Source organism: Malus domestica, chromosome 07, assembly GCF_042453785.1.
Source record: "Malus domestica chromosome 07, GDT2T_hap1".
Classification (NCBI taxonomy): Eukaryota; Viridiplantae; Streptophyta; class Magnoliopsida; order Rosales; family Rosaceae; genus Malus; species Malus domestica.
Genome location: NC_091667.1, coordinates 31,629,138 through 31,644,359, shown reverse-complemented (window position 1 = coordinate 31,644,359; position 15,222 = coordinate 31,629,138). Strand labels below are relative to the sequence as shown.

The 15,222-nt window shown below is 38.7% G+C and overlaps 1 protein-coding gene and 1 pseudogene across 2 annotated transcripts; both read left to right on the top strand.

Annotated features, from left to right (window-relative positions):
- LOC103411306 (protein ORANGE, chloroplastic-like) overlaps positions 1–15,222 on the top strand; it is a 71,544-nt pseudogene that overhangs the window by 24,961 nt on the left and 31,361 nt on the right.
- Positions 2,865–4,958, top strand: LOC103428537 (TMV resistance protein N-like). 2 transcript variants are annotated; one of them, XM_008366645.4, is made up of 3 exons: positions 2,865–3,602; positions 3,783–4,654; positions 4,764–4,958. In XM_008366645.4, the coding sequence occupies exons 1-2, from the start codon at positions 3,115–3,117 to the stop codon at positions 4,615–4,617; spliced, it is 1,323 nt and encodes a 440-aa protein (XP_008364867.2). In that variant the 5' UTR covers positions 2,865–3,114; the 3' UTR covers positions 4,618–4,654; positions 4,764–4,958. The 2 variants fall into 2 exon arrangements, with proteins under 2 accessions (XP_008364867.2, XP_070681461.1); XM_070825360.1 differs by having other exon boundaries at positions 3,783–4,958.

The window sequence follows — 15,222 nt, the reverse complement described above, 5'->3', positions numbered from 1 at the left end:
CATTAAAGAGAGGGAAAAATGTTTAAACTCAAAACATAATGAGTTAAAAAATAAACCTCATCATCAGAACAATTCATCACTTACAATTCATAATGTTTGCATGAGGCAAGTAACCCTCTCAACAGTGGCGGCTCTGGAGGAGGACGAAGTATTCGATCACACAGAACCTTCGATATCTCAAAGACAATCACTGAAACGCCCCAACCCCGAAATATTTATTTTCAGGAAATATTTCCAATGATAGGCCCAATTCACTTCTCTTGTTTGATTTATTATCGGTACACTTTATTCTTTAAAAAAAAATTTTCCTAACTACTCACATAAGTATCCACCAAACTTACTTAGCAAAACATACATTTATATTTTTACTTCAACACCAATACCTTCATATCGACTCTATTTCCCAACAAGAGATCAAACTCAATTGTCCAATTATCATAATTACATAATTTCTTGCTTAAATTTATAAAACGTTCACACAATTTATAACAAGAATTTATATGTACAAAACATAAGATTTCCTTTTATAATAAAATTCCAAACTCCTTACTCAGTTCACTTTCTCAATCAAAGCTTTGTCTCGTTTATTTAATCTAACTTATTGTATAGCTGCATCTAACATCTTGTTATACTACCTATGTACCCTAAACAGGAATCAAGTCATTCGTAGTTCACATTTCCAAAACTCAAACCAAATCCGAATATATTTATTTAATCCAACATATACCACAATCGTATTAATATTCAAACCACAGAAGTTAGGTCTCAAAAGCCTAATTAGAATAACGAAATTCGCATAATAACACAATGTCGGCTCCCTGACCGTGCGCCGCCGCACCCGCAGTCGTGGGTGGAGGTTGGCCACTCCGGCTTGTCGGAAAATTCAACTATTTCAAAAAATTACCAAATTTTACAGGCAAGTAGATCTCAGTGAGTGGAGTAAATTTCATACCTATGGCTAAGTCCAATTTGGCGTGGAAGTGCCCCAATTTCACTCAAACTCGCCGGAAACCCTAGAAATGGTGGGATTCGATTCGACTCCATTGATGTTCCGATGCCCCTGCTAGTGCTTAGGCCTTGCTCCTGGGTTCAAGTGAAATCAACTGGAGGTGGTGGTGGTGGGAACGGTGGAGACCGGAGACGACGGATTTGTCGTCGGAAAACTCTGAAACCCTCACGGGTCCATCTCCCTTTTCTTCTGAAATCATGATCAAAACTGAGCCAAATGTGGACGGATACCGTTCGTGACAATGAGAGGAGTCAGGAGGGGTGGTGGCGGCGCTCAATTCACCGGGAAAAAACACCGAAATCGGTGTTGGGTGTGCGTGGGGCTCGGGTCAGAAAACCGGGTCGAAGGAGAGGGTCGGGTTCCCCTCCTTCTCCTTTTTCTCCTTTCCCCTCCTCATTCTCTCTCCCCATTGGTTACCCTCATTTCTATTATTTTCCTTTAATCACAACCATCCATCTCTCCAATTGTTTTCATCCCAGCCACACACGTGGCACAACTCATTGCTCTAGATTTTCTGGAGCCTTCTAAAATGAATAAAATTACCAAAATTTTCATGACTTTAAATGTTAATAACTTCTTCGTTAGAACTCCGTTTTACTAACGGTTTGCGCCACGCGTTCATGAGATCGAGCTCTATTCAAAAATATAAATTGTGACCTCGAATGGTCTACATATTTTAAATAAATAATTTCCAAACTTCCAACTTTGTAACTAGTTTAATTTAAAACTAAACTAAATTAAATTATTATAAATTCTTGAAAATTCATATAAAATCTTAAGAATACAAATACGTAATTTATAATAATTTCCGGAAAAACTTTAAAAGTTCTCAATTAAATTTTCCATAACCATAAATCGATTTTTTTTCAATTTTTCCCAACATATTCATATATTTAAATTTTCAGGGTATTACGATCACCGCACCTAAAGCCATCTCTAACTGACCCAGCCAAAAGGTCATAGGGCTAAAAATAGCTCGGAATGACACGAAAACCATCTTCAATCGAAGGCTAGGCCAAAGGGCTTGTGGGCCCCATCTGGCCAAAACCCCCAAATCAAGCCAACGGGCTGGCCATTTCTAGTCAGCCAGCTAGCCTTCCAACTGTAGAATGTCAAGCTTGACTTTATGGCAGGTGCAACAATACCACGCTTTCTTCGTTATTGTGGCAAGTGTCACTCAAAATATGTCAGAAAACCTTATTTTAATACGCTTTCTTCGTTCATTCAATTATTATGTTTTGATTGATTTTTAGTTATAAAATTTTTGTGTTGTTGGAAAGCATGAAAATTGTTATTTAAGTTTGAGAGTGTGTCTCTAAACCACAAGTCACTGGTGCATTTTTTCTCACTACCATATTTATTATTATTGACTGAGTTTAAATTTTAAAATTTATATCTGTCCATTTCACAAACCTCAAAACTTAAACTAATCCAATAACGAAATTAAGCGATGAGCATCACCATTCCCTACAATCAGGTGCGCTAATTGTTTATCCAGTATGCGCACTGCGCAATGTAAGCCGTATATTTAAATAGTTTATTTCGTCATAATATATCAAGTCATCCGGTGTAGCTCACTACAAAAAGTCTTACGGTTAAGTTTGGACAAGGATTGTCAGCTCTCCTATTTTCGGTGTTCTTTCGTGCCCTTCTGTTTTGTGTGGTCACGGTTAAGTCACGTCAACATTTTATATTGTTTTTTTATAGAGATAATAAGACAAAAATAAATAGTAATATAAAATGTTAATGTGGTTTAACCGTGACAACATAAACAAAAGGGCACGGAAGAGCACCAGATGTGGAAGGGCTGACAATCCTTGTCCTATTCAATTTTCCACCTTGACCCTTTTCTTCGCATTTGCTTCGGTTAAAAAATCAAAAGGATAAGATTCCTTTCACACCGAAATTTCCCCGAAGAAGATGTGAAAAAACATAAAGCATAATTTCCCTTTCCCCTTTTTCCCTTTTGCATTGACTCATTGACTTGGTATCGATCAGACTAATTTCTGGTGATCCAATTTGTAGATCTATTGAGTATCTCTGTACTTACAATTCTCTTAGTCTTAGCTGCTCGATCATCGCTGACCAGGTGCGATCGATTAATAATGGCTGCTTCTTCTTCTTCATCTTCTTCTGGCCTTGGTTGCAAATACGATGTGTTCATCAATTTCAGAGGGGAAGACACTCGCAGGGGCTTCGTCAGCCATCTCTACAACGCTCTGGCTAAGAAACCAATCAACGCCTTCATTGATGCCGAGAAGCTCAGAAAAGGCGACCACCTTTCTGAGCTCCTGACAGCGATTCGAGAGTCAAGGCTTTCGATTGTAGTTTTCTCTCAAGACTATGCTTCTTCCACTTGGTGCTTGAAAGAACTCGTGCAAATCTTGAAATGCAAGGATACCAATAACCAGATTGTACTCCCCATTTTCTATGAAGTTGATCCGTCTGATGTTCGTAAACTCAAGAAAAGTTTCGCGGAAGCTTTTGCTCAGCACGATCGCGATTCTAACGCCGAAATGGAAGAGGTTCAGAGCTGGAGATCCGCTCTTACAACTGCCACCAGTTTATCCGGCTGGGATTCGCGAAACTATGAGTAAATTCTAATTTGTTTTAGTTTCCTATTAATTTTTGGGATTTTTGTAACGTTTTGCGGTAATTTTATAAATATCTAGTTTTTAGTTTTAATTTCTGTTTTTTTTTTTAACTAACAGATGAAAAAACCCATTAATTATTATTTGGTGGTGTTATTATATTGTATTTTTTAATTTGACAGGAATGATGTGGTGCTTACTGAGGAAATTGTAGAATATGTTTATAGGAAATTGATCGACATCTCATCAACATCAAGCAAAGATAATGGCTTGGTTGACATGGATTCTCGCATGCATGAAATGCATTTATTATTATATCCTCCCGGAGGTGAAACGAATAATGTTCGAGTTGTTGGAATATGGGGTATGGGTGGTTTAGGTAAAACTACCATCGCTAATGCTGTTTATGATAAAATCGCTTGTCGATTTGAAGCTTGTTGCTTTCTTAAAAATGTCAAGGAGGGTTTCATGAAGCACGGCGAACTACTTATGCAGACACAACTTCTATCTAGTATCTCGGACAACAAGGTGGGGAGCTCTGACATATCGAGTAAAGGTTTTCAGGTGATGTTAAAAAGCCTTGGCCAGAGAAAAGTTCTTATTGTTGTTGATGATGTGGACAAATTAGAACAAATTGAAGCTCTACTTGGAGAGCCACATTTCTTTGGTGGTGGAAGCAGAATTATTATAACAACTAGAGATTCGCAATTACTAAGCGTAGCTGATGTGATATATAATCCCAAGACTTTGAGTGATTCTGGAGCTCTGAAACTCTTTAGGCAGCACGCTTTCGGAAAAAACCAACCCACCAGAGATTATGATGATCTATCGAATCGTGTTGTAAAATATGCTCAAGGCCTGCCTTTAGCACTCAAAGTCCTGGGAGCTTTTCTTGGTAACAAAACTATACGCGAGTGGGAAGATGAGTTAGAAAAAATAAGGAAAATCCCGCAAGGGGGATTTCATGATGTGCTTAAATTTATGCTTTCAGGAGCATTTCCAGAAGTTACGGATTGAGAACTAAATGGGTTCATCCGAACCAACACCGAAACAGGTACGCAGGACTCAGCATTTGATTACCTTACTCATTTCCTTGTGCGCACATTGGTACGTAGGATGGTCAGGAGACCCGGTAATTCGATTCTTATGCTGTGAATTACCAGATTTCTTATCTGCAAAGTTTGGGCTGCACCGTGGCTCCTACGTGGTGCCTCCATGCTTCTCATTTGATCGAGCTGTACAAGTCATTGTGATTAAAGATCGCCATTGTTATACATGTCGAAAGATGATCATTTTGTAAAACCTTCTGTATGAATATTATAGCCTTAATTAGATTACTCCAACTAGAAGATTATAAACTTCTGTGCTACCAACTACATTGTTCCTTTCTTCATACAATCTGTAAGATTGGCTTGAAATTTTGCGCATCCACCGGGCTTTCATTTGCAGTATCAAACGGCAGTATCAATTGCGGCTGGCAAAGATGTCGACTTATAGAACTAACACCATCATAAATCAAGAGGAAGAATTAGTGCAAATAATTCTGTTTTACTGTTTTCGTACTGAATTCTTAACGCTATATCATATAAGAAGTCCACACCAAAGATTTAGTAATACATAGCAAATGTACGGTATTTATGATAGTCACGACTGACTTTGATACGAAGCTGGAGCTTCTATGATGAATGCGCCAACGATGATCCTGGAAACAGACGTGTAATGTACAACTATTTTAAAATGAGCCTTCGAGTCCAATTTACTGCAGGTCATCTAAGCGGGTGCATTACGCTTACCACACCCTTACCAACGCTACCAACGCTGGCATAGTTAAAGCGAACACAGGGTGGGACATGATCTCCGGTCCAATTTCGGAAATTGCAGAACAGTACGTCAAGAACATCGTGAACATACAAATGTTAAGCTCCAACTGCAGAGGGAAATTGGTGGTGAGGACATGGATCATGTAAAGCGAAAACGAAAGTCTAATCGAGTTGGAAGTGTAAAAGAAGAAAAATCCTAATATCTTGTAAGAACTCATGATGGACTGCCCTGCTGTGTGCGCTGGTTCATTGCTCCCACTGCCAGTCCCATTCATGTTTGATCCAGGGCTGTCCTGCCAAATGCCCATCGGAGGGCTGAGTCCGGCTTGAAAGGTGGTGGTGGCCACTAGTACAGCAATAACTAGCAGCGCCGTGCGTGCATCGCTGGGAGAGTCTCTGCCCTTTTTGAACTTGAAGTATTCCATCGGGTCGTTTGGCTGCTGCAGCTGAAGGGTATTTGTGTTAGTGTAACTTGATTTCAATGAGAGTTTTGATGAAGATGGAGCTGTACAGAAAACACACGATGAACAAAGGTTGGAGAAAGCGAACGGTTTCTTGTTCTTTTCTCTGCAGAAACTTTACAGAGGAAAATTGCTTCTTTTTTTTTCAGAAATGAGCACTCACGTGCTTTACATTAACTGAAGGTCCTTAACTTGGGACCACATAAACTACTACATTTCATCCTAGACACACATCTCTCTAATTTCATGGATCTACCAACACATGGCACTCATGGCCTTTTTACAAAACTAGACATTTACACTTTGCCTCATTCTGCACAAGTGGATTCACCAATTTAAACAAAACTTATTCTAAAACATTTCAGCTCAAATACTTATAGTTCAACACTCCCCTTTAAGTTTTGAGCTGATTTCACACCAAGCATATCTCGAAGATAGTTGAATCGATCCTTAGACAAAGCCTTAGTAAATATGTCTGCCACCTGCTCATTTGTTGGACAGTACACCAAATCGATTATCCCTTCCTGGAGTGCATTCTTGATAAAATGATACCTTCTGTCAATGTGCTTGGTTTTCTGATGGAAAACAGGATTTTTAGTAATTGCAATTGCTGATGTATTATCACAGTGTACTGGAGTTGCTTCAGTTTTCATCTCACCAAAATCTTCAAGAACAAATCTAAGCCAAATGGCTTGAGCAGTTGCTTCAGAGGCACTGATGTACTCTGCTTCTGCTGTAGAGAGTGCTACACAATTCTGCTTCACTGAGGCCCATGAGAACACTCCACTGCCAAAGGAAAATGCATAACCAGAAGTACTCTTGCTATCATCAACAGATCCTCCCCAATCACTATCACAGAATCCGATTAGCATTGCATTCTTTCCCTTTACATACTCTAAACCATAATCTAAAGTTCCCTTGATGTACCTAAGCACTCTTTTGGTTGTTCCAAGATGTTTATTTGTAGGACAGTGCATGAATCGAGCTAGAAGGCTTGCAGCATACATTATATCTGGTCGAGTTGCTGTGAGATACAACAAACTTCCAACAATTCTTCGATACTGTTCCTCACTTGCTGAACCACTGCCATCATCTTTGCATAGCTTCTCTGATGAAACCAGTGGTGTAAACACATATTTACACTCATTCAAACCAAACTTATCTAACAAAGAACCAGCATACTTCCTTTGATGGATAAATATGCTTGTGTGAGTTTGAATCACTCCCATACCAAGAAAATGGTGAAGGAGCCCCAAATCTGTCATCTCATATTTTGTCATCATGTCTTCCTTGAACTCCTTCAACATCTCAGTGCTATTCCCAGTATACACTATATCATCCACATAGATTGAAACAATCAGAATTTCTCCTCCCCTTACTTTGATGTAAAGAGTAGCTTCACTCTGACTTTTCACAAACCCATAGTGAGCAAAATAGGTATCAATTTCACTATACCAGGCTCTTGGTGCCTGTTTTAGACCATACAAAGCTTTATAAAGCTTGTACACCTTGTCTTCACTCCCCTTGATCACAAAACCATCTGGTTGTTCTACATAAACTTCTTCTTCGAGTACTCCATTCAGAAAAGCAGATTTCACATCTAGTTGGTATAATTTCCAACTTTTCTGAGCTGCCAAAGCAATTAGAGTCCGAATTGTATCCAGTCTAGCTACAGGTGCAAACGTTTCATTGTAATCCACACCTGGTTTCTGAGCATATCCTTTGGCTACCAATCTTGCCTTATGCTTTTGCACTGTCCCATCGAGATTAAGCTTGGTCTTGAACACCCACTTAACCCCAATTATGGGTTTATCACTTGGTCTGTTCACCAGATCCCATGTTGCATTCTTCTCAATCATTGACAGTTCATCTTTCATAGCCTTCATCCATGCTTCATCTTTGGCTGCCTCTTCAAATTTTTCAGGTTCCATAATACAAAGATTGCATTGTGCCAAGACATCATCTAGATTCCTCCATTTCAATGGAGTGTGATCAAAGGCTTGAGTCATTTTCATGCTGCTGTCCACATCACTTACAGATTCATGAGAAAATGCCAGATTTGGTGACAAAACATAATCATTTTCCTCTGGAGTTGTCTCTGATGAGATACATTTAGGCAGCACAGATAACTCAATAGGATTAAACACAGTTACATAGTTCTCAGGAGCTGTCTTCCATTCCCAGGCTGCATTTTCATCAAACACAACATCCCTTGAGAGTATAAGCTTTTTACTAAGAGGATCATACACTCTGTACCCCTTTTCACAGGTTGCATAACCTACAAATATGCCCTTGACACTCTTTGCATCTAGTTTCTGTCTCAACTCATTTGGTGTGTGTACATAACACAGACAACCAAAGATTCTAAGATGTGCAATTCCAGGTTTTCGACCACTGAATGCTTCAAATGGAGTTACTTCTCCAAGAGCTCTTGTAGGACACCTGTTCAATATATAGACAGCTGTGAGTACAGATTCTGCCCATAAGTAGTATGGTAGTCCTTTGTCATGAAGCATAGCTTTTGCCATCTCAACCACAGCTCGGTTCTTCCTCTCTACCACTCCATTCTGTTGTGGAGTATAGGCCATAGATAACTGTCTTTGAATCCCTGCATCTTCACACAGTTTGTTGAATTCACAAGATGTGAATTCACCCCCTCTGTCACTCCTCAAACATTTTATCTTAAAACCACTTTGTAATTCCACCATGGACTTGAATTTTCTAAAACAGATCAATGCATCTGACTTGTATTTCAGAAAATAAACCCACATTATTCTTGTACAGTCATCTACAAGAAGCATGAAATATTTGTTGCCCGCAAGAGAATCATTCTGCATAGGACCACACAGATCTACATGCACCAGTTCTAGAGGTTTACTTGCTCTCCACGCTTGATTCTTTGGAAACCACTCTCTATGCTGTTTCCCAAACTGACAACCTTTACAAACTTCATCCATTTCTTCTAAAACTGGGAGACCATGCACCATTTCTTTGTTCTTAAGCTGTTGAAGACCTCTAAAATGCAGATGGCCTAGTCTCTTGTGCCATATCCAAGTAGACTTAGAAATACCTGCTCTCAGTACAACCTGATCATTTTGTATCAGTGTCAAAGGATAACATCTGTTCTTTTTCATTTCAACTTTGAGTACAAGACAATCCAATGAAGGTCCATCAAAGATACTACACATCTTTCCCCCAAATAACAGGTAGTAACCGTGTTCATCCATCTGCCCCACACTTAACAGATTTTCCTTCAACCCAGGTAGGTACATTACTTCTTTGACATATTTTCTGCCTTTGCTAGTGTCTATCACAAGTGTACCAAAACCTGCCACATTCATGAGTTCCCCTGTGGGCATTTGAACCTTGCCAACCACATTTGTCTTCATGTCTATCAACAACTTAGAATCCCCTGTCATATGGTTGCTACAACCACTGTCTACATACCATTCTCCATTCACTTTTGATTCAGTGATTGTGCTATTTGCATAAAACAGGTTCCCTGTCACCTCTACCTGATTAGCACTATTTGCCTTTTGCACTAATTTACCTACTGTGCACTCTCTAGCCCAGTGACCAAACTTTTCACAGTTATAGCATTTAGGTTTCCCTTTATACCTACACTCTCCAAAGTGAAACTTAGAACATACCCTGCACTGTGGTTTTGTACCTATCTGCCTCATTGACTGTGCATTATGTGCAGGATTAGCAGGAAATTTATGCTGAAACTTAGGTTTTGAACCCCATTTCTTGCCCTTGTTATTCCAATTTTTCTGGAACCGAGATGAACCAGATTGACCTTCACCCCTATCCTGCTCTTTTGAACTCATTGAGAAAGATGAGAATGCTTTCCCAGTAGTATCAACAGTATGCAGATCAAACCGTTGTTCTTGACTTTTTAAGATTGCAACTACTTCCTGCAACTCTACAGTCTCTAGACACTTTGTGTTTTCTATAACCAAACAGATATAATCATAAGGTTTACTAAGACTAATCAAAACCTTTTGCACCAGTCTCTCATTCGACAGAGATTCACCAAATGTTCTCATTTGATTAATTAGCTCATTCAGCCGTGTAAGATAGCTAGATAAAGACTCATCATCTCTCATCCTAGCATATTCAAACTCTCTCCTAAGATTCTGCAATTTCACATATCGTACCTGATCACCACCATGATACTCCCCGTACAACAAATCCCATGCCATCTTAGCTGACTCGGCATTGGCGATTCGTGGGAAGATCTGATCCGAGACTGCATTCTGAATGATTCCCAAAGCCTTTGTGTCTTTCATCAGAACAGCTACCATTTCTTCATCATCCTTCGATGCTTCTCCAGCTTCCTTCTTCTTCGGATTGGAGGTTTCAATCCCCTTCTCTACCAGGTTCCATAACCCAAGGGATTTGAATATCGTTGCCATTTTAATTCTCCAGAACTCGTAGTTCTCACCGGAGAAAATTGGAGTCCTCACTTCCGAGCCTCCAGATCCAGACATGTTTTGATCTGAATCGACAACGTTCACGGAGCTTCAAGAGAGCTTCGATTGAGCTCAAAAATAGCTTCACAGATTTACGCCCAGATTGTTAGACCCAACCTGGCTCTGAGGCCATGTTAGTGTAACTTGATTTCAATGAGAGTTTTGATGAAGATGGAGCTGTACAGAAAACACACGATGAACAAAGGTTGGAGAAAGCGAACGGTTTCTTGTTCTTTTCTCTGCAGAAACTTTACAGAGGAAAATTGCTTCTTTTTTTTTCAGAAATGAGCACTCACGTGCTTTACATTAACTGAAGGTCCTTAACTTGGGACCACATAAACTACTACATTTCATCCTAGACACACATCTCTCTAATTTCATGGATCTACCAACACATGGCACTCATGGCCTTTTTACAAAACTAGACATTTACACTTTGCCTCATTCTGCACAAGTGGATTCACCAATTTAAACAAAACTTATTCTAAAACATTTCAGCTCAAATACTTATAGTTCAACAATTTGTTTCCATGGGACAATGAGAGGGAGTATGGTGTATGTCCTGTGCTCTCGAAGCTCCGGCACCACGAAGGATCTCTTCAATTTCCCTATAGCCGGCTTCACTCGGGAAGATTAGCAGATCAAGAGGTGTTAGACCACTCTGGTTTACAATGTTTACTTCCACTACTCAAATATATAGGTATAGGAATTTGAAATTAAGTGTTAAGAGACGAACACACTGCTCCACCTATTTGGTTTACCCCACAAGTTCTTTTGTGCTATGACCAAACTACGTTGTTTTTCATTTTAGGTTTGATAGATCAAATTGGTGAGTCACCTCTTTCTAGATTAATAAAATTGGTGTCATTAGTAAAATAATGGTTCTTTTAGTCAAAATAGTCTCTGAGATTGATTTAAGTCCTCATTTTAGTCTTTGAGATTTAGAATCACCTCTTTCTAGATTAATAAAATTGGTGTCATTGGTAAAATAATGGCTTTTTAGTCAAAATAGTCTCTAGGATTGGTTTTAAGTCCTCATTTTGGTCCTTGAGATTTAGAATCTAAGAACTAGTCCCTGAGTTTGTTTACCATCGATCATTTTGATTTTTCCGTGAAAAATCACTATTAAATAAGGAAAAAATGACAAAAATACTCTTATTTTTTATCAAATTATTTTAGCCCATTGTTTATTAAATGAAGGATATTTTTGTCATTTTGGCACACCCCTCTCTTATGGTAGATATTATCGTTTTTGTTAAAAAAAATAGAAAAAAAAGTTGTTGGCGGGACAAATTTAAAGACTACTTTTTCTCCGTGTTTCCTTCCATCTATCTTCCTTCCACCTTTTCCATCTTTTCCCCCTATTTTCTTCCACCTTTATCCATGTTTCCCTCCAAGTTCCTCAATTCGGATCGGCTTCATCCATCATTGACTTTGCAGTTCGGATCGGCTTTCACTTATCTTCACCGCCTTATCGCTTCTCCTGAAAGGTGAGTGTAACTTTGGCTCGGATGTTCACACACCTTTTCGTTTGGTTTGCTTTTATCGGCACTGTTGCTAGTGGGTTGCTTCTTCTCGTTAATTTCTTTTGATTTGTGTTATAAAATATAGTATACTACTCAATCAATTCATGTTAATTGCCAATCAATCTGCTGGAATTGCGATGGCGAAATAATCTTGCTGAGTCGTTGACACTTCTAATCTCAAAATTAAAGTGATTTCATGGACAATGTTAGGAGACTAAATATGAAAATAAAATTTTGAAAACTAAGGAACTGTTGTGGTCTATTTTATCTGACAGAGAGACTAGGGCCGGCGGCAGAGAGAGAGGAGAGAGATGTGTGTTTGTAGAATTGTAGGGGAATGTATATGTTGTTATCCCTCCTACATTGTGCCTTTATTTATAGTAGTAAAGGTAGAGAAGATATTTCTTCTCCTCCAAGTAATACAAGTTGTAATAAGAAAGGATAACTAGAATCAAATCTTATCTAGGATTTACACAATCATACTTAAACTAGGAATGTTTACAACATTCCCCCTTGAGTGTGTAAATACTCAAGGTAGATTCAGTATCATGCAGAAGTTGAGGAAGTTGACTCGTCGGCATTGATTCCAAGGAACAACGCTTATTCTCAATAAGGTAGGAACTTGCATAAGTAGTAAGTCCCACTAAAAAACCCTAAGGCTATGGCAAAAACCCGAGTAGGGACAAAATCCATAGTCTAAGGAAAATGTGTGAGAAATGCAAAGTCAAAAGAAACATCTACAGGACGTCATCAGGGATATGACCAGCCCAAGGTGGGTGCCTCGTTAAAACCTAGTTAGGTAGCAAAAACCCAGTGGGAAAAATGCTCCTAATCATAGGGAAAAAAATTACATTAAGATCAAGCAAGTATCCAGAGGATACTCCTCCTGAGTTTGACATAATTCCAAAGAGAAATAGCAAAGTTACAACTCAGAAAGTTTACGCATACCAATTCCATGAACAAGCTTCTGAAACGTCGCCTTCGGTAGTGATTTGGTGAAGAGGTCGGCCATATTGTCTTGTGATCGGATTTGCGTGACTTCAATCTTCTGATGTTCTTGTTGTTGATGTGTAAAGAAGAACTTCGGCGCAATATGCTTGGTGTTGTCTCCTTTGATGTAACCCTTCTTGAGTTGTTCGATGCAAGCTGCGTTGTCTTCAAAAATCGTCGTCGGGGCATTAACGGCAGGATGAAGATCACAGGAGCTTCGAATATGGCCCATTACTGCTCTCAACCAAAAGCATTCCCGAGTTGCTTCATGTAAGGCGAGAATTTCAGCATGGTTAGACGAAGTGGCAACTAAGGTCTGTTTAGTTGACCTCCAAGATATTGCGGTGCCTCCAACGGTAAAGACATAACCCGTTTGAGAACGCGCCTTGTGCGGATCAGATAAGTATCCAGCGTCGGCATAACCAACAAGGCGAGAATCAACCCGATGAGCATAGGGTGCGGCATCACTCGAGGATTCGTAGGGATAAAATAAGCCCAAATCCATAGTACCCTTAAGGTAATGGAAGATGTCTTTCACGCCAGTCCAATGTCTGCGTGTTGGTGCATTGCTGTATCTTGCCAAAAGATTAACAGCAAATGAGATGCTGGGTCTAGTGCATTGAGCTAAGTACAATAAAGCGCCTATCGCACTTAGATAAGGAACTTCAGGCTCCAAAATCTCTTCATCATCCTCATTCGGACGGAAGGGATCTCGTTTTGCATCTAGCGTACGAACGACTGATCGGATGATATTTATATATATTTTTACTTCGAATTCACTCGTCTTTTCTTAGTTAGTTCCTTATATTTTTGAGCTATTTACGTTATTTTTGTGTTTATAGGATTTGTTATGCAAAGAAAATAAAAATAGAACAAGTGAAATTTTATGTAATAAATTCGTCAAAACTGTCTGTGTAGATCAGCTTTTAAATAAAATTAAAAATAAATATATATATAATAATAATAACAAGTCATGATGATGTTTGAAACATCATCATGATTCATGTTTTGTAGAAGAAGAAAGGAACGGCAAAGAAGAAAAGAAAAAGAAAGAAAAGAAAAAGAAAGGAAAAGGAAAAGAAGGAAAAGGAAAAGAAGAAAAAAAAAATATAAACAAGCAGAAAAAGGGAGAGAGAAGCAGCAAGCAGACAGCTGCCTTGCGGCAGCAGAAAGAGGATAGAGAGAAGTGGGAGCGGGAAAAGTCAGTGGAAAGCAGGAGAGACAGCTGGGAGCGCAGTAGGCGCAGAGAATGTGGTGGACAGCAACAGAAAAAAATAAAATAGAAAAAAAAGAAATAAGGAGGAGGTCAGGAGCATGAGGATATAGATGGGATTGGCAGAAGAGAGAAGGAGGGGGGGAATTGGTGGAAGGCAGAGGGCTGCCCTTTGGGCAGCGTGAAGCTGCGGAGAGAAGGGAAGTCAGTGGCGAGGAGGACAGGAGGTCAGCATGAAAATGCAGTTCAGAGTCCAAGCAGCAGATCCTTTCTTTCGGTTTAATCTTTCCAAACTCATATTTTATTTTTATTTTAATAATGTGTAATTAATTTTATTTTGGCTAGAGGTTAATTCGAAACCATGAATATATTTGTAATATGAATTGATTACCTTCGGTTGTGATTTCATAAGTTGTGATTTCAATTTACTTATCCGTTCGTATAAAAACTGATTTGTGTATGTTGGTTGAGAGTGCACGCTTAATTTACATGCATGAATTTGATGCTAGAATATAAGTGAATTTCACCTAATCGTTATGAACTTATTTTCACAAGTAGTAAAGGTTGCTAGTCACAATCACGTTAAGTAAATTCTTGGCAAGAGTATCATGCTTTTCATAGTTACGAATGCCTCGTCAATGCTTATAGTTTTCACAAAGTTTAATGATCTTTGATTGTATCGCTATTGTGCTTTTCACGTAGGGGACTTTTGAAGAATGTTTTGAATTGTTGTATGCGTTTTTCCGTCCAATTCAATAACTTAAGGAAAACTTGAAGATTAAAAAAGTGCTATTCACGGTTAATCTGGAGTATTGAGATTCACAATTTATTGAAAGAACAACTGAAAATCAATTTAGGTTGCATATGTGTCATGTGTGGAGAAGAACCCTCTAGCTAGTCCGTCATTTATCATTTCACCTTAATTTCATGTTTTTGTCAATTCTGTAATTTAATTAAGTTTAATTTACTTTTCATCAAAACCAAACACCCATCCATTATTAAATTATATTATTTATTTAGTTTTCTTTATTGTTAGTCTTTTAATTTAATTTCCGTCCATTTCAGTTCCTAGTGTTTAATTTAATTGTTTTCATTATTTTGAGTCATTTTAAGTGTGTTTCGAGTTATTAGAGTTTT